Below are 26,107 nucleotides of genomic sequence, written 5' to 3'. Positions count from 1 at the left end.
AAAAAGAATTACGATCCGAGGGAAAAGCAGCTCCACCTTCCAAGGATGAGGAGGTTGAGTAAGGTCTGAGCTCACCGCAGTGCATGACTCTGGTCCAGTCTGGGCATGTTACCTTACTAGATTCTCAACGCTTGATAACTAGAGCTGCCACCCAATTCATCTTCGACTGTTTCGAATTTGAGCTCATTGATGGGCAGAGCCCAGGTATGCTGGGGTGGGGTGAAATGTGAGCCTAAGAAGAGCCTGCTGGATCAAGCCAGTAGCTCATCTAGACCAGCATCTGGTTTTCACAGCGGCAAACCAGCTACCTGTGGGAAGCCTGCAACCAGGATCCAAGTGTTTTCCAGTTACTGGTATTCGGAAACTTTACTGCTTCTGACCATGGAGGCAGAGCATAACCATGATGGCTAGTAGCCATTTATAGCCATGGATTGGTTCAGTCCTCTTTTAAAACCCTCCAAGCTGGTGGCTGCCACTGCCTACTGTGGGAGCACATTCCATAATTTAACTATGTTGCTGCAAAAAGAAGCACTTTCTTTTATCTATCCTGATGTAGTAGATGCTGCACCAGCAGAATGGCCGCCTTATCCTATATCCGCTCAATTTGAGAACATTAAAACACACTTTATTTATTTATATACTGAGCTTAATTTTAAATTTAAAAATCCCACAGGGGTTTGCAAATCAAAGCATTTCTGGATACACTCCCCAAACCCACCAATGTGCTGATAATGATGGCCACATCAGTGATTTAGAGCGGATTTTTTTTTATTGCTTCATTTTTTCTGCTGGGAAAAGAAAATCCTTTTCATGAGATCATTAGTAACAATGAATGCTTGCCAATAACAAATACTGTACTAGGCCAGCTTGCTAGTTTTGAATTTGAAGTTCATATTTTTCAGGGGATTTATCGCTACTATGTGGCATTGGAAACTTTTCTGATGTAAACTGTTCCCAACACACACCTCTCTGTGTCACAGCATGCAAATGACACCATGAGCCCTCTCTCCTGGAACACTTCTTGGTGGGTGACTCTTGTTGTGGGGGGAAGTCCAGCTGGATCAGGTCCCAGGTTATCTTCACTGGGCTCCCTCTTTCTTGGAGTTTTGAAAAGAAGGTGAATAATATTCCCCTATTTGCTCTTCAGACAAACCGCTTGATGAATTGCCATGTTCAAAGGAATGCAAGAAGCCAGAGACCTTGATGCCATGTGGCTGTCGCTGTCATGCAGCTCAGGCCCAGAACAGTGTAGCGGTGAGTCAAGACGCATCTTGTTCCTTCACCAACAGCGGAACGGTGACACCCGTGAAAAGTGGAACCAAGTCAAGAAACAAAGGTAATTTTCAAGCCACTGCTTGGAATGTTTCTTAAACTTCTTTGAAGGGCACGTGCAGCACTGATGTCCTTCAAGGGTGAGCTTGCAAAGACCCATTGTAAGATATAGCCTCCAGGCAATTAGGTCAGGAAGCTTTACAATAGTTGGGGCCTTAAAAGAAAAAGTTGGGATTATTGGTCAGATGTGTTAGTAACACGACATATGGGTTAGCATCTTCTGAGGTTCAATTCACAGTTTCGTGCGAGGGGGGATAGTAATCAGGGCACCATGGTCTTTTGAACCGTGTGTGTGTTATTGTTTTCATTTATTACTAGGTTATGAACTTTTGTGTTTTTATATTGTAAGCTGCCCTGTGATCCTCAGATGAAGGGCAGTAATATCAGAACTGTTGCATTAGGACCCCTGTAAGGAACCACTTTTGGCTGGAGGATTGGATTTGAAAATAACCCAACCCTCTGCAGGCTGCATTGACAGGTGGGCAGGGCAGACCCCCCCTGCCAGTCAGCTAAAGTCAGGTGTAGGAAAAATAAATTAGCACAGAAACTGGTGCCTTTTGCATTTGACACCTTTCCTTGTCACTGTTTTTGGAAGGAATCTGAGACACTCAGAAACTCCTAAATATCTTCAGTTTATTCCAAAAGCTGCATGATAGGGAGAGAACCAAAGCTGGGGCTGCAAAGAAGAATGGCTCTTTTTAAGCCATTACTTGTGTTTGTTTATTTAATAAATATACCCTTATTAGAACATGAGACATTTAAGAAGTTTAAAATAAACAGTCTGTTGAAATTACATGTGGCTAGACTTGCTGGAACAAAAGAGTTTTTAGCAGGCACAAAAAAATACATCAAGGTGACTACCTAATATCAATGGGCAGGGAGTTTCAAAGTGTAGGACCTATTTCTTGAAAGTGCAGAATGACTCTGATCTGGAACTTGTAGAAGTTCCATACTTTTATTTGGCACTATTTGCAGCTGTGACATTGCCTGTCCCATGCTTGATGTTAGGTCAGGGTTTCCCAAACATGGGTCTCCCGCTGTTTTTGGACTACAGCTCCCATCATCCCTAACTAGCAGAACCAGCGGTCAGGGTTGATGGGAATTGTAGTCCAAAAACAGCTGGAGACCCAAGTTTGGGAAACCCTGTGATAGGTGGTAGTTGGGTGTGGCTTGGCCCTGTGGCCAAATGGGATGGAGGGGCTTGGTGAGCCTAATTGGACCTATGGGCCAGAGATTCCCCCCTGCTCCATTAGGAGCTGCAAATGTTACAGCAGAGACGTGAAAAATGTTGGATTGAAGGGTTCTTTTATCTTTTATTTTGGCTTCCAGATTTTGTTGGAAAAGGTTTTTATAAGATTCAATAAAGAATAGTTTTTTCTCTAGCATCTATTCAGTGATAATAGGACAAATGAGAAGGATCCCTTTGGAGCAGCACTAGTGTCAATATGGTCAGCCCGCTGTGGAAACCTTGGAACACACAGTGCTGCAGCAGAGTCGGTGTATACTGCCCAAGACAAAGGCCTCATCTGCGCTACACATTTAAAGCAGCATCATACCTTTTTAAACATCCATGGCTTCCCCAAAGAAGCCTGGGAACTACAACTTGTTAAGGGTGCTGAGAGTTGTTAGGAGGCTGCAATTCCTCTCACAGAGCTACAGTTCACACCTTCTCTGAGATGAGGGATTGACTATTAAACCACTCTGCAAATGGTAGCTCTACGAGGTGTATTAGGGGTCTGATAGTGGTATGATTCTGCTTTAAATGTATTGTGCAGATGGAGCTAGAAATTCATAAAGCAGTTGGGGAAGGGGAGGTCATACTGATCTTTCTGCTGACCAGCAGAGGAGTTTGCTAGCTTTGGGTTATAATATTGAGTTCAATTATAAATGTTAGCATTTCACTTCTTTTCTAATATGCTGTTGTGTGCTAGTTTTGTTATAATGTGGGTAGCTGGCGGTGCTGTTTTATTCTTGCCATGTTCGTCGTGATTTTTTTTCCTACAGTGGCTAAATAATAGGGATTTTCTACTTTATATGTTGCCATAGCAGATGAGAGCTCAAGAACCACACTCGCTTCCAAACTATCTGCAAAGAAGCAGGCGTCTTCACATGAAGATGGAGATGATGATTTTATAGTAGATAGGAAAAGGATTCGTTCATTAGAAACAGACCAGCAGGTGAGTAAAGTTTGCTGCTAGCAAAATTAATTCAGGTTTCCATCAGTCCAATTATGGATCAGCACGTCAATTAAAAATGTACAGATTAGTAGGACTGAGTCACAACCCAACCCAGACTGTTGATTCCCCCCCCCCCCCCGTTTCTCCCACAGAAGGCTGTTATTAGCTCAGCCTTGTATCTAAGCACTAGTCTGGTTGCCTGCAGTGACCCGGAATTGCATGCAGATGAATGAGCAGGTTTGCGGAGGATGGATGGAACATACAGGGTTCATCCATACTTACGCTTGTCCCATCACTTTCCTCCAGGAAAACATGGGCCTTTTTGACGCTTGCTTCAATTCAGTGCTAAATACTGGGTTTCCCCCAGCAAAGCAGTCGGGCAAACAGAAAACCGCTGGAAACTGTGTCCAAAAAGCATGGGATAAGCAGAAAACCACTTGAACCCATGCTTCCTAGTGGAAGTCTAGATGGGTCCTCAGTTTCCCGTTTGCACCTTTCATAGAAATGAGGAGAGAAGCTGCCTCTTCTGTTCTCAGCATTTAAATTCAATTCTATGTTCTTCCCCTGTTAGTGCCCAATGGGCTAATAATTGGGTTTTTAAAAAATAGGCTGTTAACTTTTGGGAACATTTACAAGGCAAGATTAATTACAGACATATCTTAAAATTGAAGTGCTTTATTTCAGGGCTGTACGCTGATTTTTTTTAAAAGTGTTTGCGTTCATTTATCGTCTGCCTTTTAATTAACCGACTACATGTAAAGACAAATGCATATCACTGAAACTTTCTGAGATACTGGAGAAAGTGTGAAATAACTGGACATAAAATGAATGAAACCTGCTAGTCATTTTGGAAGGACAGGCCATCTTTATTATGTTTTTCATGCCTTGTTACAACAAGTTAAAATGGTTTTTAAATGCTGTTCCATTTGACTCGCAACAATTAGAATTTCTGTTAATCTAAAATTCAGTTGATGTAAAATTTTTCCCCTCCAGATACTGCTGAGCTACAACTCTCATTATCCCTGACTATTGTCCCTCTTTGCTGGGGGTGATGGGAGTTGTAGCTCAGCAACATTTGGAGGGCCACAGAAATTCCTCATCCCTGATCTTACTGGTTAAAGCATGCAGCCTTTCTATTCCCTAAATATCTTAAATTGTAGCTGTGTTAGAATGTATGTTCATCATATCTACGACAGAGTTGGCAAAAAACTGGGGCACTTTGTGGGCACTTTATTGAGGATGGAAAGGAACAGAGGCCGAAACTGATGGGGCAAGATGAATTTTCTTGCAGAGTAGATGACATTCCAGCCACTCAAAGGTTTTTTTTTACAAATACAGCCATCCATGCAAATATGAAGCATGATCATAGTTAAAGGACATGTTCCAGCCAGGCAAAAAGGACACAATAACAGGGCTGGAGAGTGTTATGGTCTGGGAGAGGGGTGTGTGGCTTCAGGAGAGTCCCAAGGTCTAGATAGAGAAGCCTGAAGTGTGCATTTGGCCCCCATGCCCAAGTTCCCCACACCTGCAATAGTTGGGTCCTAGCTCAGCAACTTAAGACCCAAATGGCAGAGACAATAGCAAACTAGACACGTCTGACTCATGCCTTCCTCATTATGGAGTTTCAGTTACATTCTAGGGTGGATTCTTCTGATACAGGACCATGCTAACATACAGCTGGCCTGGCCACTTTCCTAGGTGAACTCTTTGTCCTCTAGCAAATGCCTAGAATACTTTGCAGTGTCCATGACAGACTGGTTGTGGGGAAAGGAATCCCATCAATGTAGGAACTTTTGAAAAGCCACTGGGTTAAAAGGAGACATTGTGCCTCCTACCTGAGTTTTACAGGCATCTTGGGTGTTCCTTACAGGCAAGGAAACGGCACCGGCTGTCCCACGGAACCCAATTAGTTGACGCTCTGGAGGTTTACCGGCAGCAGAAAAATGGGGAATTGACTGTGTGCTCTGAAAAATCGGCCCCTTTCTCTCTCAAAACAGTAAGTATGGCTGCTCTGGATTCAAGAAGCAAAGACCAATTATGTTGTTGCAGAAGAGTTGAGCATGGAAACCCAGGTGTTCTAGCTGGCCCACCTGCTCCTTCACCTTCTGGTGCTTTAACATTAAGAGGCTCTTTCTCCAGCAAAGACCTTGGCAGGCTTGGTATTCAAGGCATCCCCTGCTTGAGAGTTTGCATCTCTCCTATGCTCTTTTATTTCAGTTTTTCTGGCCTTTGATGCTTATAGTATGTACAGTTTTGTTTTAAAGAAAGTATCCTTTTTCTTTCTTTCTTTTTTCATAGTCGACATTTCTTCTTGTGGAGGTTATATAGTGATGTTTATCACCAGAATGTTATTTGATAACCGTTTTATATTGAACGAATATAATGAGAGAGAATTGCTACTTTTTTGCCATGTTTCTTTCATACACTGAACCACTTGCTGTTGTTGTTCACTTACCACAGTGTCGCCCAGTCTTCTAATAGTGGAAACACGGTTTGGCTCAAAAATAAAAGTGGATGGATGCTTTGCTCTTGTACCCCCAGGAGGTTTACTTTAAGAACATTCTCCCCCTAGAGCTGTGTCTGTCTCCCATGTTGCTGGCTTTCGAACATCACTTGGACACCTTTTTATTTACCCAGGCTTTTGCCGTCTGATAATAGCTGCTCAGGAGTAAACTTTCTATCTGTTTTAATGATTTGTTATAATGTTTTTAGCTTGCTGTATTTTGATAGACACCCCCTTGAGCTCTTTTGAGGAAGGGAAATCTATAAATATTATTTTAAAAAATAAATAAATAAGAGCAGTTATGAGTAAGTGATTGCCAACTCTGAAAAATGCCCAACCTCTTTCTGTGAATCAGTCTGTGTGCGCCTCCTACTTGGAAGAAGACAATCCCAGTGCAGTGACTCATGCAGAGATACAATAGGCAGCCTTTTCTGATGTCAAGTAATTCTTAGGTGCACTGTATTGAGAGAGAAATTCAGTATTTCAGTTGCTCCTGCTGTAGAGATGGGAGGAAATAGCTTACTCCCTGAAAAGACTACTGGATAGATGTAGAGCAAAAATGCTGGCTCAGGCAAAGTTGCAGTGGGCAGCCTATTTTTTCAGTGGGTAATAGACTCACAGGACCTCTCAGTTTTATTTATTTATGTATTGGGGCGCTTGAGGCATTCACTGTGGACAGTTCAGAATTTCCTGGCTTATTTTTGCTAGGTTTTTTTGCTATGCCAAAACTCAATTCACGGCACTTGTAAAATGCTGCCTTTGAACACATTCTTCATGCTGTCTCTTTTTTAAAAAGTATGGTTCAAAAAGGTGGCCCAGGGATTTTTGTACACCAGGCATGTGGCTAGTTTGGTTCTCTGCCTGGGCTGGCTCGTTTTACGACTCCTCTTGAAGGGATGATAGGAACAGCTAAACAAGCGCATGGACTATTACTGACACGAGTAAGTGCTTACTTTTTGTGTGTGCTGTGAGTTAATGACCTCAGCTGCCACAATGACTTAATAAGTTGGGCAACTTGTATTGATTTTCATTGTTGCTGTTGTAAGTGTCTAACTGAAAATCAGTGACTGCACAATTAAGTTGCTTCTATAGTTAGCGTCCTTCTTTAGTGGAGTTGAGCGTTATGGGAAATCAATAGGGATTCCTTCAGCAAAATTGCTTCACAAGTAGTGACTTCAGATAAACCCTGTCCCTTTGGAATGTACAACAGCCCAGGCTCCCATCCAAGCTTTGAAGTGAAACAAAAAATTCAATTATTTCTTTAAAAAAAAATCTTCTTGTTCAGACAAAATGGCAAACCATAGTTTGCCTCACAGCAGGAAAGGAGGGAGGGAATCACATGTGAATAAAGGATGATGTGTACAAGTGCATGTGTCACTGAGGCTTGGGTAAATCGCACCAAACCATGGAGAACACTGAAGTCCCAAACCTTGTCTACTGAGAATCTTATCCAGGAGCCACACTGGCTTCTACCAGGCATTAGCTGCACACAGAATACGTTTGGATATCCTACTAAACTGTGGTTTAACCAGACGTAAACAAGGCTAGCCTTCTCCAAGGTTTGCATTCTCTCCCCTCCATCTTTCTCCAGCAAATTTGGGCTGCGAGTTTTGCTTATAGTTTTTGGCCAATGGCAGCTTGCCAAAACTATTATCTATGGTTCCTTTAAATGTGCCAGCGTCAAAAACCACTATTTGAAGTTGGCTTGCTTGACACCAGCCACAGCTGACGCGCAAACTACAGAAAAACGCAACTAACTGGTTAATGAAAAGTAATGTGAAAGTGGGGGGGGGGGCAATAAGAGGCTGGACTCATTCACACCCTGCTGACTGTAGTTCAGTGTCACATCTGCATGCAGTCAATTTTTCAAACATATATTCTCAGTTGTAAGGGCAAAAAAAGAAGTTTTTTATCCAGTAAAAGCTGAGATTCTCAGGAAGCTGAATTCTATAAGCTGTGGTTCAATGTTATGTTTGGACTACCTCAGATTCTTTGAAAGGTTGTCTCTACAGGTGTGGAACCCAAAACAATGAGTTGTTTTTGAAACTGTGAAGGCCAGTTCACACATGTTTCTCTGTCTTTGACACTAAGTGGTGCCTCGTATGTGGGGATAAGCAGTTGCAGGTATGAAAGCACAGATAAAACCTCCATCTTGTGTCTGGTCCAGAAGATGCAGCTAGTGCAGAATGCAGCAGCCAGACTGCTCACAGGACCAGGCTACTGGCAGCATGCCACTCTGCTGCCAGTGGTTACCAGTTTGCTACTGGACCAAGTTCAAAGTTCTTGTGTTACTTCACAAAGCCCTGAACAACTTGGGCCCAAAGAACCTTAAGGACCACTTGGTTCCTTATGCTTCACCTTGATTTTTGAGATCTTCTAGTGGGACATTTTTGGTCGTCCTGTTGACTCCCACATGCCAACAGATATTTGTCAGAAGCTACCACTGCTCCTTATTAGATGCCTACCATTCAGACAGGCCTTTCAAACCAGAGATTCTTTGTCCAACTAACTTTTACTGATGTGCTCATATATATTTATATATTTCATATGAAAATGTGGTTTATAAATCTTTAAATAAAGAATTGAAAGTATCATCTAGAATCCTAAAATCAGCTGGGGCATGTAATACTTTTCAGTGGAGACAGCTCAGGTGTTTGGCCGAGAGTCACCAAAACGTTGGTGACCAAATTACATGACTTGGGTGTGTAAATGCTGCCCGTGGCCTTGGATGTTATGGAAAGCAATGGAAGGGGCCTTTCTTTTACATTACTGTGTAATATTCATGCTCGTTTCAGTGGAATCTTGTAAGCTTTTAAAACCAGTTGGGCACAGGAGATCTTTTAAACAATTTTAAGTGATTTATTAATCAGAGCTCAAATAGCGTTCCAAGTTAAAGCCGTTTCTTTAAGTACTGAATAATTTTGAAATTCCATTAAATGCAAATGGGTCAGATTGTCTGCCAAGGTAACTCCATTGATTTTTTTCCCCCTTCACTGAAAGCATGTCAGCAGAAAAATCTGGCCCTGTGAATCAATGTATGAACTTTTAATAATATATGACACACCTACTGAACTCTCACTTGCGTAAATCTGTTTTGTTTAACACAGTGTAGGTGTATTGATTGGAATGCAGAGCATTCTGGGAAGGCAGAATGAGTGGCTCCTGAACTGACTGACTGTCTGTCTATCTATCAATCATCTATATCTATATCTATCTATCTATCTATCTATCTATCTATCTATCTATCTATCTATCTCTATCATCTATCTATCTATCATCTCTATCTATCTATCTATCTATCTATCTATCTATCTATCTATCATCTATCTATCTATCTATCTATCTATCTATCTATCTAGATTGTTTCCTCCAATAAGTCACAGTGATGTAAAACAGCTATCTCCACTCCCCATTTTATCCTTGCAATAACCCTGTGAGGTAGGTTAGGCTAAGAGATAGTTCCTGGCCCAAATTCTTCCAGTGAGAGCTTCATGACTGAGTCAGAATTTGACCCCTGGTTCCCCCCGTCTTAGTCCAACACTATACAACACCTCGGCTCTTCTCTCTCCCTCCTTGGCTTCTTTAACCTTTAAAGTGCTGGTTTTATGCTTTAAAGCCTTAATTGATTAGGAACCAAGCTACTAAAGTCTGCTGCACCTATATCAGTCTTCCTGTTTTTTAAGATCAGAAATGGAGGCCCATCTCACCTGCCTGCTGTGCCAGCAGTTAGATTGGTGGGCGCTAGGAGATTGGAGATGGCCTTATTTGTAGTAGCTCCATGTCTCTGGAATGCTTTAGCATCTGGGGTCTGGCAGCCCCATTATTACCAGCACATTCAAAAGGCTCTGAAGACATACCTGTTTTTCTTTGAGGAGTACTTGTTGGATTAATGTTTTTTGTTGTATCTTGTTACTGGATTTTAACAATTTTAGGCTTCCTCTTCTGTTGAGCATTGCTGGTTTTATTTATTGTTTTGTTGTGCTCTGTTTTATCTTCTAAGCCTCTCTAAGATGACTTTTGCTCTTAAAGGTGACTTTAAAATATTTGCAGGGAATCATTTTTTAAAAACTATAAAGTGGTTCAGTCCATTCTACCACCTCACTGCACTGCATGGGTGGGTATGTGTGTACATGTACACACACAGATGGAATAACAACCATTCCCATTGTAGCTTTACTAGACAAATGATTGCTATTCAACCAGATTTACTCAGAATTACCGTATTTTTCGCCCCATAGGGCGCACCGGCCCATAGGACGCACCTATTTTGGGGGGCGGGGGGAATAAAGGAAAAAACTTTTATTTCCCCCCCCAGGCGCGGGGCTGGGGCGGGGGAAGCCCGAGCTTCCCCCGACCCCAGCCCCCAGAACAGGCAGCTCTCCGCAAGCCTTGGGAGACCGGCGCGACTTCCCGCCGGGCTCCCACGCCTTGTGGATATCTGCCTGAAGCCCAAACCAGGGCGGGGAACAGCGGAATGGCGGCGCTGCGCCTCCCCGCTGTCCCCAGCTTGTGGGGCTGGCGGCGGGGAGAAGTGTGCTTCTCCCCGCCGCCAGCCTCCAAACCAAGTCAGGGAACCGAAGCCAGGGGTGCACTGTGCAGTGCGCCCCAGGCTTTGAGATGCAGGCTGCTATCCGCAAGCCTAGGGAGCCCGACTGGAACTGCCGCGGGCTCCCAAGGCTTGCGGAGAGCTTCCTGAAGCCTGGAGAGCGAGAGGGGTCGGTGCACACCGACCCCTCTCGCTCTCCAGGCTTCAGCGAAAGCCTGCATTCACCCCGTAGGATGCACACACATTTCCCCTTCATTTTTGGAGGGGAAAAAGTGCGTCCTATAGGGCAAAAAATATGGTAGATCCATTGAAATTAATGTACCTAACATTCATCCTCATTAATTTCAGTGGATTTAAAATTTATATTGCGCTCATCACTAACAAAAAAAAAGTTTTTTTGCTAAAAAGAAGAGGATCTATATCTGTTTTAGCGTGCAATAATTTTTTATTAGTGTACAGAAAAGCTTTGTAGAATTTAAAATCTGCCAAACTCTGTGGTATTTCATTGTCAAGAACTCTGGAGCCCAGCAGGGGGCACTGTTGGTTTTCAGATGCAAACGCTTAAAAAGAACCTGAACAACATCAAACTTCAAGTTCTCTTCTGAATTACAACAGAAATCCATGATTGCTGAGCCAACTACAGGTTTCTCTCTCTCTCTCTCTCTCTCTCTCTATATATATATATATATATGCGCAAGACAATAAACCACAACTTAGTGATATTTATGTATGCAGCACTTTAGCCTGTTAAAATGAGCTTGTGGATTATAGAGCAAGAGTAAAGGAAAATTGCCACCTGTGGCAGAAAGCGGTTTCTGCTTTGAAGTGGAAGTTTTATTAGGGCAGTTTCCATTCATGAACCTGACTGTAACAATTTATTAGGTAAATTGAACTTTTGAAATTGTAGAGGGGCTGGACGTGTGTGGCTGTGCTTTTTTGGATCATTCAGAACTCTTATTTTTTAAAATTGGTGTGAAGAAGAATGGGCCTCTTATCTATTTGATTTGATTTTTTACCTGCCCTCCACTATGAAGTCAGAGGGTGGGTTTGAACAATAGGATACATAATATCATACACTAAAAAACAACTAAAACAGTTTATGCAAGCAGTTCCCAAAATGCCCTCCTCACACGACATGAAAATTGCTGAGGGGGAGCCTTGGCAGCCCAGTTCATGATTTTTCTGCCAGTTGTTGCAATTGTGCTAGATGCTGTATGATTTTTTTAAAAATTACATTACATTTCTTCTTTTTATATATTGTATTTTATATTTATTTCTAATTGTAATGTAATAAAAGACAGTACATTTGGTTTTTTTTACAGTTTACAATATCCGTGGTTTATGCAATTATAAAAATAAAACAATTCCAGACAAAAGCAGCAATAATATAGGTCAGGGGTGGCCAACTCCCAAGAGACTGGCAGAGATCTACCTCCTTTTTAGGGGTTCAGGTCAAAGTTGTTGAGTTTTTTTAGGGAGAAGGGAGGCACCATTTTTATGGGCTGCAGGCTAAAATGTTGAGCTTTTTTTAGTGGAGCCAAAGCTGTTGAGCTTCTGGGGGGAGCAGTGATCTACCGCAGACATCCAGTGATCTACTAGTAGATCATGATCTACTTGATCTACCTGTTGGACGTGCCTGATATAGGTTAAATGAAACAGAAGAGATGCGTCCCACAAAAATACCTGAACTTATGCACCAAGGCCAGGATAAATAGGTGTATCTTCTGCTTCTTGCAAAGTGCTAGACACACTTTGGTAGGGAAGGAGTTCCACAGTTTTTAGGGGCTGCCACAGAGAAAGTGCTCTCTTGGCATCTGAACTCTCTTGTTCTGACTCACAGAGAAGTACAGTCATACCTCGGGTTGCGAGTCCTGCAGGTTGTGCGTTTTCGGGTTATGGATCGCGCTGAACCCGGAAATACCAGAACACTAAATGTCGTCAGGCGCGTGCGCAGTCGTGGCGCTGCAGGTTGCAAACGTGCCTCCTGCATGGATCACATTCGCAAACCGAGGTATGACTATATAAATAAGGGTTGGAGGAGTGTGGGGGGTGCCTGCTTTGCAAACCTTATAATTGTGTGATTAGTGTCCCTCTCCAGTTTGGTGAACACCTTGCTCTGTTACACATGTACCATATCTTCCTGTAAAATGTCAGAATTTGAGGCCACTGTCTTCCTTTGCAGATTCTGTATTGTGAACCTTATATGTCCAAAATATGCGCATAATAAGCTAGTCGCGTTGTCTGCTCAAAATGTGAAAGTTCACAAGACTCAGGTTTCAAAATCTGTTTAAAGTGACTCTTGAACTAATGAAAAAGTTAATTATAATCCAGTTCTTAATCATCTTTTTAGATAAAGGGCTTGATTATTTCAGGTTGCTACTACAGAGCCAGAAGAGGAAAAAACCTGACTGCACTTAATTAGGTGGATAGATTTTTGATAATGAAACTCGGCACCGAACTATATTAAATCTGTAGGGTAGGCAGGGCCTAAAGCTTGATCCTTCAAAACTATTTCAGTGCCTTAAAGCCCCAAAGTTGGTTTTCTTTTTAAAAAATTAATTTTGTAAAAGACAGGGCTACAAATCATAAATAACCAACAGATGAGAGGTAGGTAAAAATAAATAACTTATAAAACTAAGTTTGACATTTAATCTGCTTATTTTGTCTTTTTTAACAAGTTTCATAATGTACAGCACAGAGTTACCAAGACACTGGTCACTGATCTCCAATGTCCAGTCCTAGCAGCAAAAAAATTGGTGGGTGCATACTTTGCTAGTGTATTTAGGGCCTCTGTGTCTAATTTATTTATATTTGTAATAAAGCAATACCAGACTGGATTAAAGGTGCCTCTTTTTGATATCCCTCTGTCTGGAGCCCTGGTGAGCCACCGCTAGTCGGTTTAGATAGTACTGAGCTAGATGGACCAACTGTCTGACTAATAATAATAATAATAATAATAATAATAATAATAATAATAATTTATTATTTATACCCTGCCCATCTGGCTGGGCTTCCCCAGCCACTCTGGGTGGTTTCCAACCAAATATTAAAATACAGTAATGCATCAAACATTAAAAGGTTCCCTAAACAGGGCTGCCTTCAGATGTCTTCTAAATTTTCGGTAGTTGTTGTTCTCTTTGACATCTGGTGGGAGGGCGATCCACAGGGCGGGCGCCACTACCGAGAAGGCCTTCTGCGTGCTTCCCTGTAACTTGGCCTCTTGCAATGAGGGAACCGCCAGAAGGCCCTTGGCGCTGGACCTCAGTGTCCAGGTAGAGCAATGGGGGTGGAGATGCTCCTTCAGATATTCTGGGCCGAGGCTGTTTAGGGCTTTAAAGGTCAGCACCAACACTTTGAATTGTCCTCGGAAACGTACTGGGAGCCAGTGTAGATCTTTCAAGAGCGGTGTTATGTGGTTTTGGCAGTTTCATGTGTTTCTGTGTCCCTATCATGGACTTCAGATACTACAAGTGTGAAGTCTACCCACTGCTACTCTAAACCAGGGCTGGGCAGAAGGTAGATCTCTGAATGATTGGCAGTAGATCAGCAAGGATTCCCAACTCCCAATGGTTTAAAATTAGCAATAACCTCAGCTCCACCTCAAAATTAGTGGTGTTTCTGGGGCAGGAGGAATCAGGAGTCGGTCTTTTGTGAAAGGGCTGAGAGTTCAGTTTTTCAGACACTGAAAACAAATTCATGGGCTGGGATACACTTGAAGGTGCCTTGCTTAAAGCACATGCCTAGCTTGCTTACTAAGCCCTATTTTGTACTTGGCTCTAATGTGTAGACCTTGGGAGTTCTAGGAAAAAACAAAGTACCTCTTACAAACTTGAAGTCTGCTCACCCCTGCTCTACACGACTAACATTTGCGATTGAGAAGTTCTTTGTAAGGAATGCTTCACCCTATTAGGGCAGAATTCAGCTGGTGTGATATTGGGTACTCACATCCCTCGGAAGTGCAGGAAGGGAACATTACAGGCATGGAGAAAGAAAAGATTGTCCTGTACCCCTAAATTTTCTGTTCATAAAATGGGTAATGTGTTAGCAATCACATGCATCATGCAGGCATGCTTGTCAGGCAGCTGTGTCCATTGACTGGGATCCTATAATGTATTTCTTTTGTAATGTGTGAAACTGCCTTTAGTCACAACATTTACTTTATTTTTGCATGTTGACTCATGTTCTCATGGAATATCCCGAAGGCATTCCAAAGCTGCTGGGCTCTTCTTAAAATGGGAGAATAGAATGGAATGACAAAAAGAAAAGAAAAGAGTAAACAACTATTTCACATTTATTCCCTCCCTCACTGCTTCAATAAAATGTAGGAAAAATCTGAAGCTGCCTTATACTGAGTCAAACAATTGGTTCATCTAACTCAACCTTATTTACACTGACTGACAGGGGCTGCTCCAAGATTTCAGAAAAGGTCTTTCCCCAGCTCTACCTGGAGATGCCAGATTGAACCTGGGATCTCCTGCATGAAAAACAGAGGCCCTGCCACGGAACTATGAGCCTTCACCCTCAAGTCCAGTATTTTCTACACCAGGTTAATAATGGAAGATAATGGACTACATGTCCGTCAATGTCTGGAGGTGTTGCAGGTTTCCCAGCCGTGGTCTAGGCTACCTGGCATTGCCTTCAGATGGGAGTACTGTATTTCCCAGCTTGATCTGGAGAGTGCCAGGGATTGAACCTGGGGCCTTGCACGTGCAGCAAGTGTTCTGCTGCTCACAGCAGGGACAGGAAACCTGATACCCCCAAGGTGATGTTCGGTTTCAGCTTCCATCAACCCCACCAAGTGTGGCCAATTGGTGATGGATGATTGGAGTGCAGTCCAACAGCACACAAAGCCACAGCTTTCCCCTCCCTGATTTATGGTATTCACTCAGACACTGCACCAAGTGACATAGTGCAATTTCTTTCTAGACATTTTGAGGGATCCCCCCTCCCCCCTTAACATCTTTCAGCGACCTGCTCACCTCATTCTGCCCTTTCTGTTGAAATGAGCTTCTGGCAGTGACTCTACAGTATGGTTTGCAGCTCAGGGAAAGGAGACAAAAGCAAGAGCCATGATAAAGGTAGCCTGGGTAAATTTTTGCTCTTATTACCTTTTGATCATGCACAGTGGGTGAGCATTGTGCCTGCTGTGGTGTTCACTGACAATATGCCCTTTTAACGGATGTTTTTCTTTCCCTTCTGCTAACAACACATTACAGAAGCAAGGCCCTTGCATAGAGCCCTTTGAATATACATATGTGTTGGTTTTGGAGATCCTACTTAGTCCTTAACCCAGAGGGCATGTATTTCCAATGGAACAATTAAAGCATATTTGTTCAGTTGAAAGAAGCCATGGGTTGCATAAGAAGGGGGGGGGATTGGAGTGGGGGAATCTTTTTGAAAAGAATTGCATTTATATTTAACAGTAAAAGGGCACTGAGCTTTTTGTTTGGGCCTGACCTTTTATCTTAAAAGGGTGGTTTTTGGTTTTTTTTTGTTTTGTTTTCTTTTTAAAAAAGGGAGAGACCTTTGTGTGTTACTGATGACTGGCAGCTTAGTAAAAGCAAGACTTCAAACACAATTGGTGTAGTTCAGTAAACACAGCTCAGCTGCACATCTTTATATATTTAAACTATGGCAGCCCTGCAGATGAAAGCAAAATAAGTTGCTTGCCGACATTTCACCCTGTGCTGTCTCACTTACCCACATACACTTGTGTTAGTTGTTTGCAGCACATCCATGGAAAATAAAGAACTAGCATGCCCAATCACCTAGAGATGTTTTTAATTGCTGCAGGTGAACAGGTAAAAATGCCTGTTAAGAGGCTTGAACTGTGGTCCTTTGTACCAGGGCTTTTTCACTGTTCTGTTCCTATTGGAGTGCACTCTGTTGCATTTGAGGTCAATCCTGAGAATCTACCTGTCTTTTGAAGGTCATGTATTGATGCTGTGGGAAATTATTAAGCCCTAGAACTCTGGATCATTCCCTACATGTTTTCCTCACCTCCCTGCCTCCCTTGCTGTTGCTCCAGGCGTTCAGGAGCTCCTATAAATCTGGTCTGAGTAAAACAGCCTCTTAGTTTGTGGGGTACCTGTTCACTTCCTATTGATTATTTATGTCTTCTCCCTTTATTGGCTGTCATGCCAACTTTGGTCATTTAATTAGACCCTGCCTTGTCTTCCTGTTCCAGAGAGTGGGTTGGTTTTTTTGTTTGTGGTTGCTGCTGTTGGGTTTTTGTACAGTGGTACCTCGGGTTAAGTACTTAATTCGTTCCGGAGGTCTGTTCTTAACCTGAAACTGTTCTTAACCTGAAGCACCACTTTAGCTAATGGCGCCTCCTGCTGCCGCCACACTGCCGGAGCATGATTTCTGTTCTCATCCTGAAGCAAAGTTCTTAACCTGAAGCACTATTTCTGAGTTAGCGGAGTCTGTAACCTGAAGTGTATGTAACCTGAAGCATATGTAACCTGAGGTATCACTGTATCTGTATTTTAGATCTTATGTTTTATGTGGGAATTGTGCAGCTTGGTTGTGTATTTTTTGATGTTTTATTTAATGTTTATGACTTCTTTTTATGTTGCAGTTGTGTGTGTTTTTTCATGTCATAAGCCGCCTTGAACATGATTTGAACTTTGGAAAGGCATCACGCTAATAAAATTATGTCTTTATGTATGTATGAAAATTTAACATATTTATTGAATTTATACCCCACCCTTCCTCCCTAAGGAGCTCAGGGAGATAAACAGATACACAGTCTTCAAACAAAAACGAAGCATTTTAAAAACAGTTAAAGCATTCTAAAAGCAATTACAAATAAAAACATCTAAAAGCAGTTTCAGTTGAAAGTATTATAAAAGAAATTACAGTTTAAAGCATTATTTCATCCAGTGATAACAGGATCACCTGGAATAGCAATTAAATGTCTGGGTGAATAGGAATCTTTCCAAACTCCTCTTGAAAGTTGACAATGATGGAGACACGCGCACCACACACTGAAAAAGCTCTCTTGTAGGCCAGCACAACTGGGTGCAAGGCCATTTACATCAGTTGCCTCAAAACTATGGAATGGTGTCTACTTAGAGGTAGACCATTCATCTCTTCTGGCCCTTTACAGGTGATTTCAAAGTGCATTCATTTGACCTTTGTTACTGCTGGGGAGTATTCAGGGATGCCTCCCCCCCCCCCCCGGAACACTTTGTTAGCTCTTTAATTTTAGGTTTTGTTTTAACTTACATTTTTGTACACTTCCTTGAGCTTTGGAAAGGCAGCACAGATATGTTGAATAAAGAAATAAATGTGATTTCTTTATTTCCAGTGACCAGTGACTTTATTATCGGTGACCAGTCTGTAGTAGCATTTAGTTTTTGCCCTTCATAGTCCTTTTTGCATTTTCCATAGAAATATTATTTTATATTTTGGTGTGTAATGGGCCTCTGCTCAGAAACTGAGTTATACAGCATAAGATGATGATGATGATTAATCTATATGCCACTTACATACCCAAAATGGCTCCTATGAGGTTTCCCAGTATGAAATCCATACACAATTAAGATACACAGTGAAACAGTTACATCAAATATCTACAATTAAAATCTACAACAAAATAATCCCATTAAAAGCGTGGCAATTAAAACAGTTAAAAGAGCAAGTAAAACAATTAGTTCAGAGTGTTCGTACTAGTGGGAATGCTTGCATAAACAATTGTGTCTTAAAGAGGTGGTGGGATGTGAATACAAATCGGGTGTCTCATGTTTCATCACTGGTGCCACCACTGAAAAAACCCACCACTGTGTTACCACAAGCCAATCATCATCAAGCTGTGGCAATATAAAACATAACATAAGAACATAAGGCCAGTCTAGTCCAGCACCTATTCTTAGAGTGGCCAACCAGATCCTTATAGGAAGCCTGAAAGGCAACAATCCTTTCCCCGCTTGCGAGTTCCTGCTCCTGCTATTTAGAGGTACACTGCCTCTGATAGTGAAGGTAGAACAGCCTTTGTTGCTAGCATCTACTGATAGCCTAATCCTATATGGAGCTGCCTGGTCTCCTCTTAAAGCCATCCATATTGGTGGCCATCACTACCTCTTATTGGGAGCGAATTCCAGAGTTTAACTATGTGCTTTGTGCAGAATTACTTTTCTTTTGTCTGTCCTGAATCGTCCAACGTTCAATTTAATTTGAAGTCCTTGGGTTCTAGTATTATTGGAGAGGTAGAAAAAAGCTTCTCCGTCTACTTTCACTACACTATGCATAATTTTATATACCTCTAGCTGGCACATGGGACTCTTCCCCAACTTGATGTTGGTGTTGGACTCCCATCTCTCATCAGTGCCCCTCAAAAATTGTCTATCTGGTGGTTTGACTCAGTCCTCATATGCAATCACTGGAAGGTAAAGCTTCCATTGTTGCCGAAGCATTGGGTCTGCTGAAGCACAGACTCTTGTTGGTTTTTAATTTTTTTATTTAATTTTATTGAGATCATGGGGCGGCTGCGTTAAGGAATCCCCACTTACACTCAGGCAAGAAAGTAAACAGTAAATGGAGAGTAGTGTAACAAACACTTGGAGTATCAAGAAACAGCTGTGAAAAGGATCTGTCTTAATGTGCTAGCCCATTGCAGTTTAACATATTGCTTACAACCTCCACAATGGGGTCCGAGTGACTTCGGTTACACATTCCAGGAGACTGGCAGTCTGTTACAATCAGAGCGTGGGCTCTCCAGCGGGGCTAGCTTACGGCGGATGGGATGAAGAAAGTTGTGGATTTGTATTACACACTCTCACCTGACACAGTATCCGATCCCTTACCCTCGCTGATTGACGTCCTGAATGAGCTCTTTGAAGCAAGCTCCAGCTTAATTAAAACGTTTGCTTGGTTAGCGGTGATCTGTGAAAGCCGGTGATAAATATTGAATCGGGTTCACCTGCTGGTTACTGCGAGTGGATAAACAGCTGCTTTGTGCAGTTTAATCAAGAAGCTGAAGACTACGCCTTCTAAAAAGAAGGTTTTCTTTTTAAGAGAAGCTTTAATAATGCCACTCCAGTTATCTTAGTAGGGTGTCCTTGTGTGAGATTTCGCACACTGGGCATTCACCACCAGGCAGGTTTTGTTTCCTATGATATGCAGATGGGGAATATCAAGGAAGCGCTTACAGCTACTGATGTCAAGGAGCATAACCCCACTGTTTTGTTTAGCCTTAGTTTGCATGCGATTTTGATTTCTGTTTCTGATGTTTTCATTCTTTGCCTTTATAACTGCTGACCTTCTAAACTGGCTTATCCTGGGTAGCGCTGTCCCCCCAGAACAGGAGAGCCATGGTAATGGTTTGGCCATTAAATCTATCTGCTCGTTTGTTTTTCGTTCTGACTGTGTTTAGTCTTGGCTGCTTTGGAGGCTTATGCAGGGGGGACGGGACACCTCCACTAGTTAGCTAGATAGTAACTATCTCCCGCTGCGTATGTTAATATTTTTCAGGACTTAAAGAGATTGGGTTAAATTCTGACCATTTCATTTCCTCCCCCATGGTATTGACTTTCAAAAACATAAAAATACAGTGGTACCTTGGGTTAAGAACTTAATTTGTTCTGGAGGTCGGTTCTTAATCTGAAACTGTTCTTAACCTGAGGTACCACTTTAGCTAATGGGGCCTCCCCCTGCTGCACGATTTCTGTTCTCATCCTGAATCAAAGTTCTTAACCCAAGGTAATATTTCTGGGTTAGCGGAGTCTGTAACCTGAAGCGTCTGTAACCCGAGGTACCACTGTAGCCTGCTGAATCAGGCCAATGGCTAATCTAGTCCAGCATCCTGTTGTCACAGCGGCCAACCAGATGCCTGTGGGAGACTTGTAAGCAGGACCCATGCACAAGAGCCCTGTTCCTCCTGTGATTTCCAGCAACTGATATAATAATAATAATAATAATAATAATAATAATAATAATAATAATTTATTTATACCCCACCCTCCCAGGCCAAGGCCAGGCTCAGAGCGGCTTACAAGCAATAATAAAAACAAGTTGAATGATTACAACTTAAAAACAAAATTAAAATACAACATTAAAATATTACAACATTAAGATAAAATGTAGCCTCGACGCAGGAGAAGGAAAGAAAAAAAGAAAGAGGGAGGGAATCAAATTGGCTCCAAGCCAAAGGTCAGGCGGAACAACTCTGTCTTACAGGCCCTGCGGAAAGAAATCAGATCCTGCAGGGCCCTGGTCTCATGAGGCAGAGCGTTCCACCAGGCCGGAGCCAGAGTTGATATTGAGAAGCATTTCCAGGTTGGAGCTGATGCATGCTGCTTCTGACCTGATTACACCCCACATAAAGAAAGAGCCACAAGGACAAGGCATGGACATTAGCTGGTGAACCCTTTACTGGGCTGGGCCTAGCGATCCACAGTTCCACTTGTCATAGTGAGTATCTCATGCCTCCTCTTGTAAGTGTGGCAAGTGTTGGGCTTCCTCCCTACCTTAGACCCAGGGAGGAGGCAAGAAATTTCTTCCAAGTATTTCATAAATGCATCATAACATGCACAGGCTTCTCTCAATCTCAAAGCTGGAGAACATAGAGAGCTGCCTTATATAGCTAATGACACCACATTGTTCCATGTGGTAAGAACAAAAAGGGATTATAAGGAGCTCCAATGGGATTCTCCAAAGTGGGTGAATGGGTGTTAAAATGGCAAGTGCATTTCACTGTAAGCAAGTGTCAAGTGGTGCACATTGAGGCAAAACAAATCATAGCTGCATATATTCTTGGATGCCAACTTTTTGGGACCCATGGACACATTTGCAAACTGGAGAAACTGTCATGGGCACAACCTATTGCATCAGCTTTAATTGAATGCTTTTTACAAGCCTTATTTCATTGGGAAGGGAACTTTCAGGCACCTGTTTTGGCAACCCTTGGCTTATGGCAGGCTTGCTCAACCTCGGCCTTCCAGATGTTTTTGGCCTACAACTCCCATGAGCCCTTAGCTAGCAGGACCAGTGGTCAGGAATGATGGGAATTGTAGTCTCAAAACATCTGGAGGGCCGAGGTTGAGGAAGCCTGGCTCATGGGATCTGAACTGGTGGTGACTGACCAGGAAGGAGATCTCAAAATTGTGCTGGATAGCTCAATCAAAATATTGAATCAGTGTGCAGCAGCACTGTAAAAGACAAAGTCCACAAATAGGAATTGTTAGGAAATGAATTGAAAACAGAACAGCCAGTGTTATAATGCCATTTTTACAGATTTGTGGTGTGATCACACTTGGAATACAAATCTGGTCACTGTTCAAAAACGATATTAGAGCTGGAAAAGATTCAGAAAAGGGCAAGTGAAATGATCATGGAGCTGGAACACCTCTTCTGTGAGGAAGCCTTAAAACAATGTGAGGCTTTTGAGTTTGGAGATCTATGGCCAGTGGAAAGAACTACAGTTAGGCCAACCAGACCCCCCCCCCAACACACATGAAGGCAAGAGGGCTTCATGGTACAAATGCCAGATGTCTTGAGAAGTACAGCAAAGACGGGCCCAATAATTATTTGCTTCAGAAAGTTGGTACTTGGAACGTTATAGCAAACACTGGTATGGACTAGGGGACTAACAGAGAAGCTGAGCAGACAGTTGACAGCATTGAAAGGACAACCAGAAGATGATTGCTTTATTAACGTTTGGTTTTGCCTTATTCAATATGTAAAAAAGAACACCTTAAATCCTCCGACTCAGCATGGAAGGCTGTGGAGGGACCTTTTAGGAGGAAACTCCAGGATTCTTGAGGGGATGGCATTTTTGAGTGTATGATTGCTTCTGTGGGGTTTTTTTTGGGGGGGGGGGGCTCTTCTAGTTTGTATTTTCTAACGGTTGTATCCAACACCAGTCCTACTAAGAGTGAGACCTATTAATAAAGCATGGCTAGCTCGGGTTCATTAATTTCAGTGGGTTTACTCTAACTAAAACTTTGTTAGATGCAACCCTGACAATTCAATAAAATATAAATTAATTAAAAATCAATGTCCTTGCAGAGTTTGCTGTGGGAGGTGGGCTCCATATGTTACCTGGTAGTAAGGCTGCCCAGGACTCTTCTTCTCCCGCCTTGGCTTTGTCTGCTTTGTGTAACAGTCCCTTCTGAGTCCCCAGGAGCCACTGTGCCCTGGCAAGAGAGAGAAGCTTAGGGATAAGTTACTAGGGGATTTGAAACCACTGCCTGTTGTCCTCCATATGTTTCTGCCCACCAATGCTAGCATATTTCTTTTATTGCAACAATAAAGTGGGTGCATAAGCCAAGTACTTTGTAGGTTATTGTTTTTATTACTATTGCTGAAGGTAGAACCACATTCTGCATTAAATTTGCTAGGCGACTTCATAAAAATTCTGCTGGTGAACATATTTGGGAAATGGTGACTTCTAAGTGTTATTTTCTTTACTCTTCAAATAATGTATTGGGTTCTTTCTCTAAAAGTGGGGCAGCTATGAAGTGGTGCATAAGGTATTTTTAATATTTGAATTCCCAATTCTTCACCTATAGAAGTTTTTTTTTTAATCTGAGTAAAGATATAATTAGAATTGTGTTAAGAAAGAAAGGAGGAAAGAAAGGCAAATGTCTTTCCAATGTTACATTCCTATATGGTTTTTGTTTGCTTTAACTTAACCTACGTCAAATTTGAAGAAAGGACTTGGGGTGGGCTATTGCATTTGCGGGGATATTTTCTCATCAGACACTTGAGTGGGGCTGCTATTTTTTGAGCTTGAGTAATGCTGCTTTGAATTAATTAGTAAACGTGTGAGTTGGAAAACAGGCCGGGATTCCTCTTAACTGTGCTGCAAGAGAAACTGCTAGTGTACTGTCAGGAATGCATTTATTTATTTATTTAACAAAATTTAGATACTGATTGATTGTTAAAAATAACAACAACAACAACAACCCCTAAGCTGTTTACAAATATATAGGCTTAAAAATTAAAATCATTATTGAAAACAGGCATTTTAAAATGTTCAAAAGATCACTAAAAATCAACAGTAGCCAAAGCGAAATGATACGTGTAACTTTTACATGCCTGGATAGGTTCACTTCAGGAAAAGTGTCTTAAGTAGGCTCTGAAAGGAGTACAGCAAAGGCCTGTGCTGATTGTCAACAGGCAAGGAGTTCAAAAGTGTAGGTGCTGAAACACGAAATGACTGCATTTCTGAATTGTTGTGGGTTGTTTTTTTTTTTTTAAAAAAAAAAGACTGGAATAAATTTATGGGGAAAGGCCATGATGACTAGGACTGGATTTTTTTAAAAGTTGACAAAAAAATGAGAGGTTTATAAAATGATGAATGGCATGGAGAAAGTGGATAGATAAGTTTTTCTTCCTAAATCTTCTAGTACAGTAATCCTGCAACTTGCATGCATTTAACTTGTGCATATTCAACTTTACATGTGTGGCAAAAAAAATTAAAATTAAAAACGGGATGGAATTCTTGGGGAAATGACCTCAGCACTCGCCATCAAACCCAATGGGTTTTGACCATACATACTTGTGGCTTTAGGCGCGAGCCCTGCAATATAACCCCCACTTAAGTTGTGGGCCTGCCATACTGGAACTCAGAATCGTCCAGCGAAATCAATTGTCAGAGCATACAAAAATAAGGCTTCCTTTAAACAGTTTGTAAAACTAGGGAATTTGCAACATTATAGTTGTGATGATGGCCATTAGCACAGATGTCTTTAGAAGAAGATTAGACAGCATCATTGAAAGACAGTGGCTTTATGTTAATGGCTGCATGCATGTGAACCTCCAGGTTCAATTGAAGTATACCTCTGAGCACCAGGTGCTGAGGAATAAGAGCAGGAGAGGACTGTTGCCTCCATGACCTGGTTTTGGGCTTCCCAGCATTTCTGTGCCCCCTGGGAAAGACTGGATGATCTGGCAGGGCAATTTCAATAACTAATGTGCGGATGAAAACAAAAGAAGAATGCTATAAATTACATTCTACTACATTAAGGCACCTTTAATAGTTTGCTTAAATAAGCTGGGTGTATTTTTTCTTCACTGCCCCCCCCTTTTGCCAGTGCCTTTTGTTCAGACTAGACATTCAGTAACTGAAGTTTGCCCCAGACACGTTATCATGCCTTCCTAGAAAATGTAGTAGTGGGTGAAACTGTCCATAATCAGCTTGCTACATATTATGGATGCAGCTCACAAAATCAGAACAGTCTATAAAAATTGCGAATGGGTGGCAACTCTATGCTTCAGTTACTTTTTAAACATACTAGGCTTTTATTTTAACAGACCTTATTTTAAAGTGCATAACTTCATCCCCGAAGACTTGTCTTTTTTTTTTACCAAAAAAAAAAAATCTGCAAGCAGAGTGTTTAAAGGGGAGAAATTCCTTTTCAGAAAGACAAATAAAGCGAAGACCTCAGTTGCTAAAATTATAATTGTAACATACATACATATTCCTCCTCTCCGCCCAAAAAAGTTAGACAGGCACCTTCTTAAAGGTTTTATTTTTTGGCTGATGGCGTCTGTGGCTTGCAGAAATGTTATGACTACTGCAAAGCAGTTCTATACAATTTTACTGGTGACTATAAAATCAGACCAAGTTTACTACTTTCCTGATGTTGGTTTTTTAAAGTAAAAGGTAACATTTTAATGCCACAGTAGAGGGCGAAGAGCTTATTAAAGGCAGTATTATGCCAATTTCAAACCTTTTATGAAAAACCTTTAAGGCCACCTGTAAAATAATGTTATTTTTTCTTCAACTCTTCACAGATTTTGCTGTCTTTATGCCTTTATATATACTAAAAAAAAAAACAACCTTCATGCCAAGTACATTTTAATTCCCCCGCCCCCTAATAAAAGCTGCAGCAGAAGGCATTCATGTTTTTATTGAAAGTCAATTAAAATTTCCGATCATCTTGATTTGCATTACAGCATCATTGCTCATATTTCTCTATTATGGGATATTCTATACTTGACTCCCAGAGGGGTAGCTATATTAGCCTGTTGTGGCAAAAACAACAAGGAGTCTTGTGGCATCTTAAAGAGTAACAAATACACTATGGCATAAGTTTTTATGCTTCTGATGAAGTCAACTGTGATCACCGAAACCTTATGCGATCTATAAATTGGCTAATCTGTAAGGTGCCACAGGGTTCCAATGTTTATACCTGACATATTGTCAAGATACAGATTGGCAGCTGGATTCCCCAGAGGCAAAAACGTCTTCTGTCGTCAGTTCTTCAGTTGTCAGCACAGAGGCAAAAGAGTAGTTGATCAGGGCTATCCAACGTGGTGGACTACAGAAATCGTTGGATTATAGCTCCCATTTCCCCTTACCATTGGACGTGCTAGCTAGAACTGATGAGAGTTGTTGTCCCAACAACCTCTGGAGGGCACTAGATTAGCTGCTTCTGGTTCTCATGGCTCTGAGTTAAGATCTGATTTAGATAGGAACGTAGGAAGCTGCCTTATATCAGATCAGACCATTAGTCCATCTAGCTCAGTACTGTCGATGCTGCCAGCAGCTCTTCAGGTTATCAAGTAGAAGACTTTCCCAGCCATATCTAGAAACACCAG

The 26,107-nt window shown here is 41.8% G+C and overlaps 1 protein-coding gene across 12 annotated transcripts in view; it reads left to right on the top strand.

Moving 5' to 3' along the window:
* Nucleotides 1-26,107, top strand: part of BRIP1 (BRCA1 interacting DNA helicase 1) — a 222,354-nt gene that overhangs the window by 4,231 nt on the left and 192,016 nt on the right. For all 12 annotated transcript variants that reach the window (XR_014558454.1, XR_014558455.1, XR_014558456.1 and 9 more), the window contains exons 4-6: nt 1,148-1,336; nt 3,379-3,509; nt 5,380-5,505. Coding sequence is in view for 6 of the 12 variants with exons in the window: in XM_083715016.1 (XP_083571142.1) it covers nt 1,148-1,336; nt 3,379-3,509; nt 5,380-5,505 (446 nt within the window). In the remaining 6 variants the exon portion in view is untranslated. The remainder of the gene's footprint in view (nt 1-1,147; nt 1,337-3,378; nt 3,510-5,379; nt 5,506-26,107) is intronic.

This window comes from Podarcis gaigeae (assembly GCF_964106915.1).
Source record: "Podarcis gaigeae genome assembly, chromosome: 15".
NCBI lineage: Eukaryota > Metazoa > Chordata > Lepidosauria > Squamata > Lacertidae > Podarcis > Podarcis gaigeae.
This window is presented reverse-complemented; position numbering and strand designations above follow the sequence as displayed.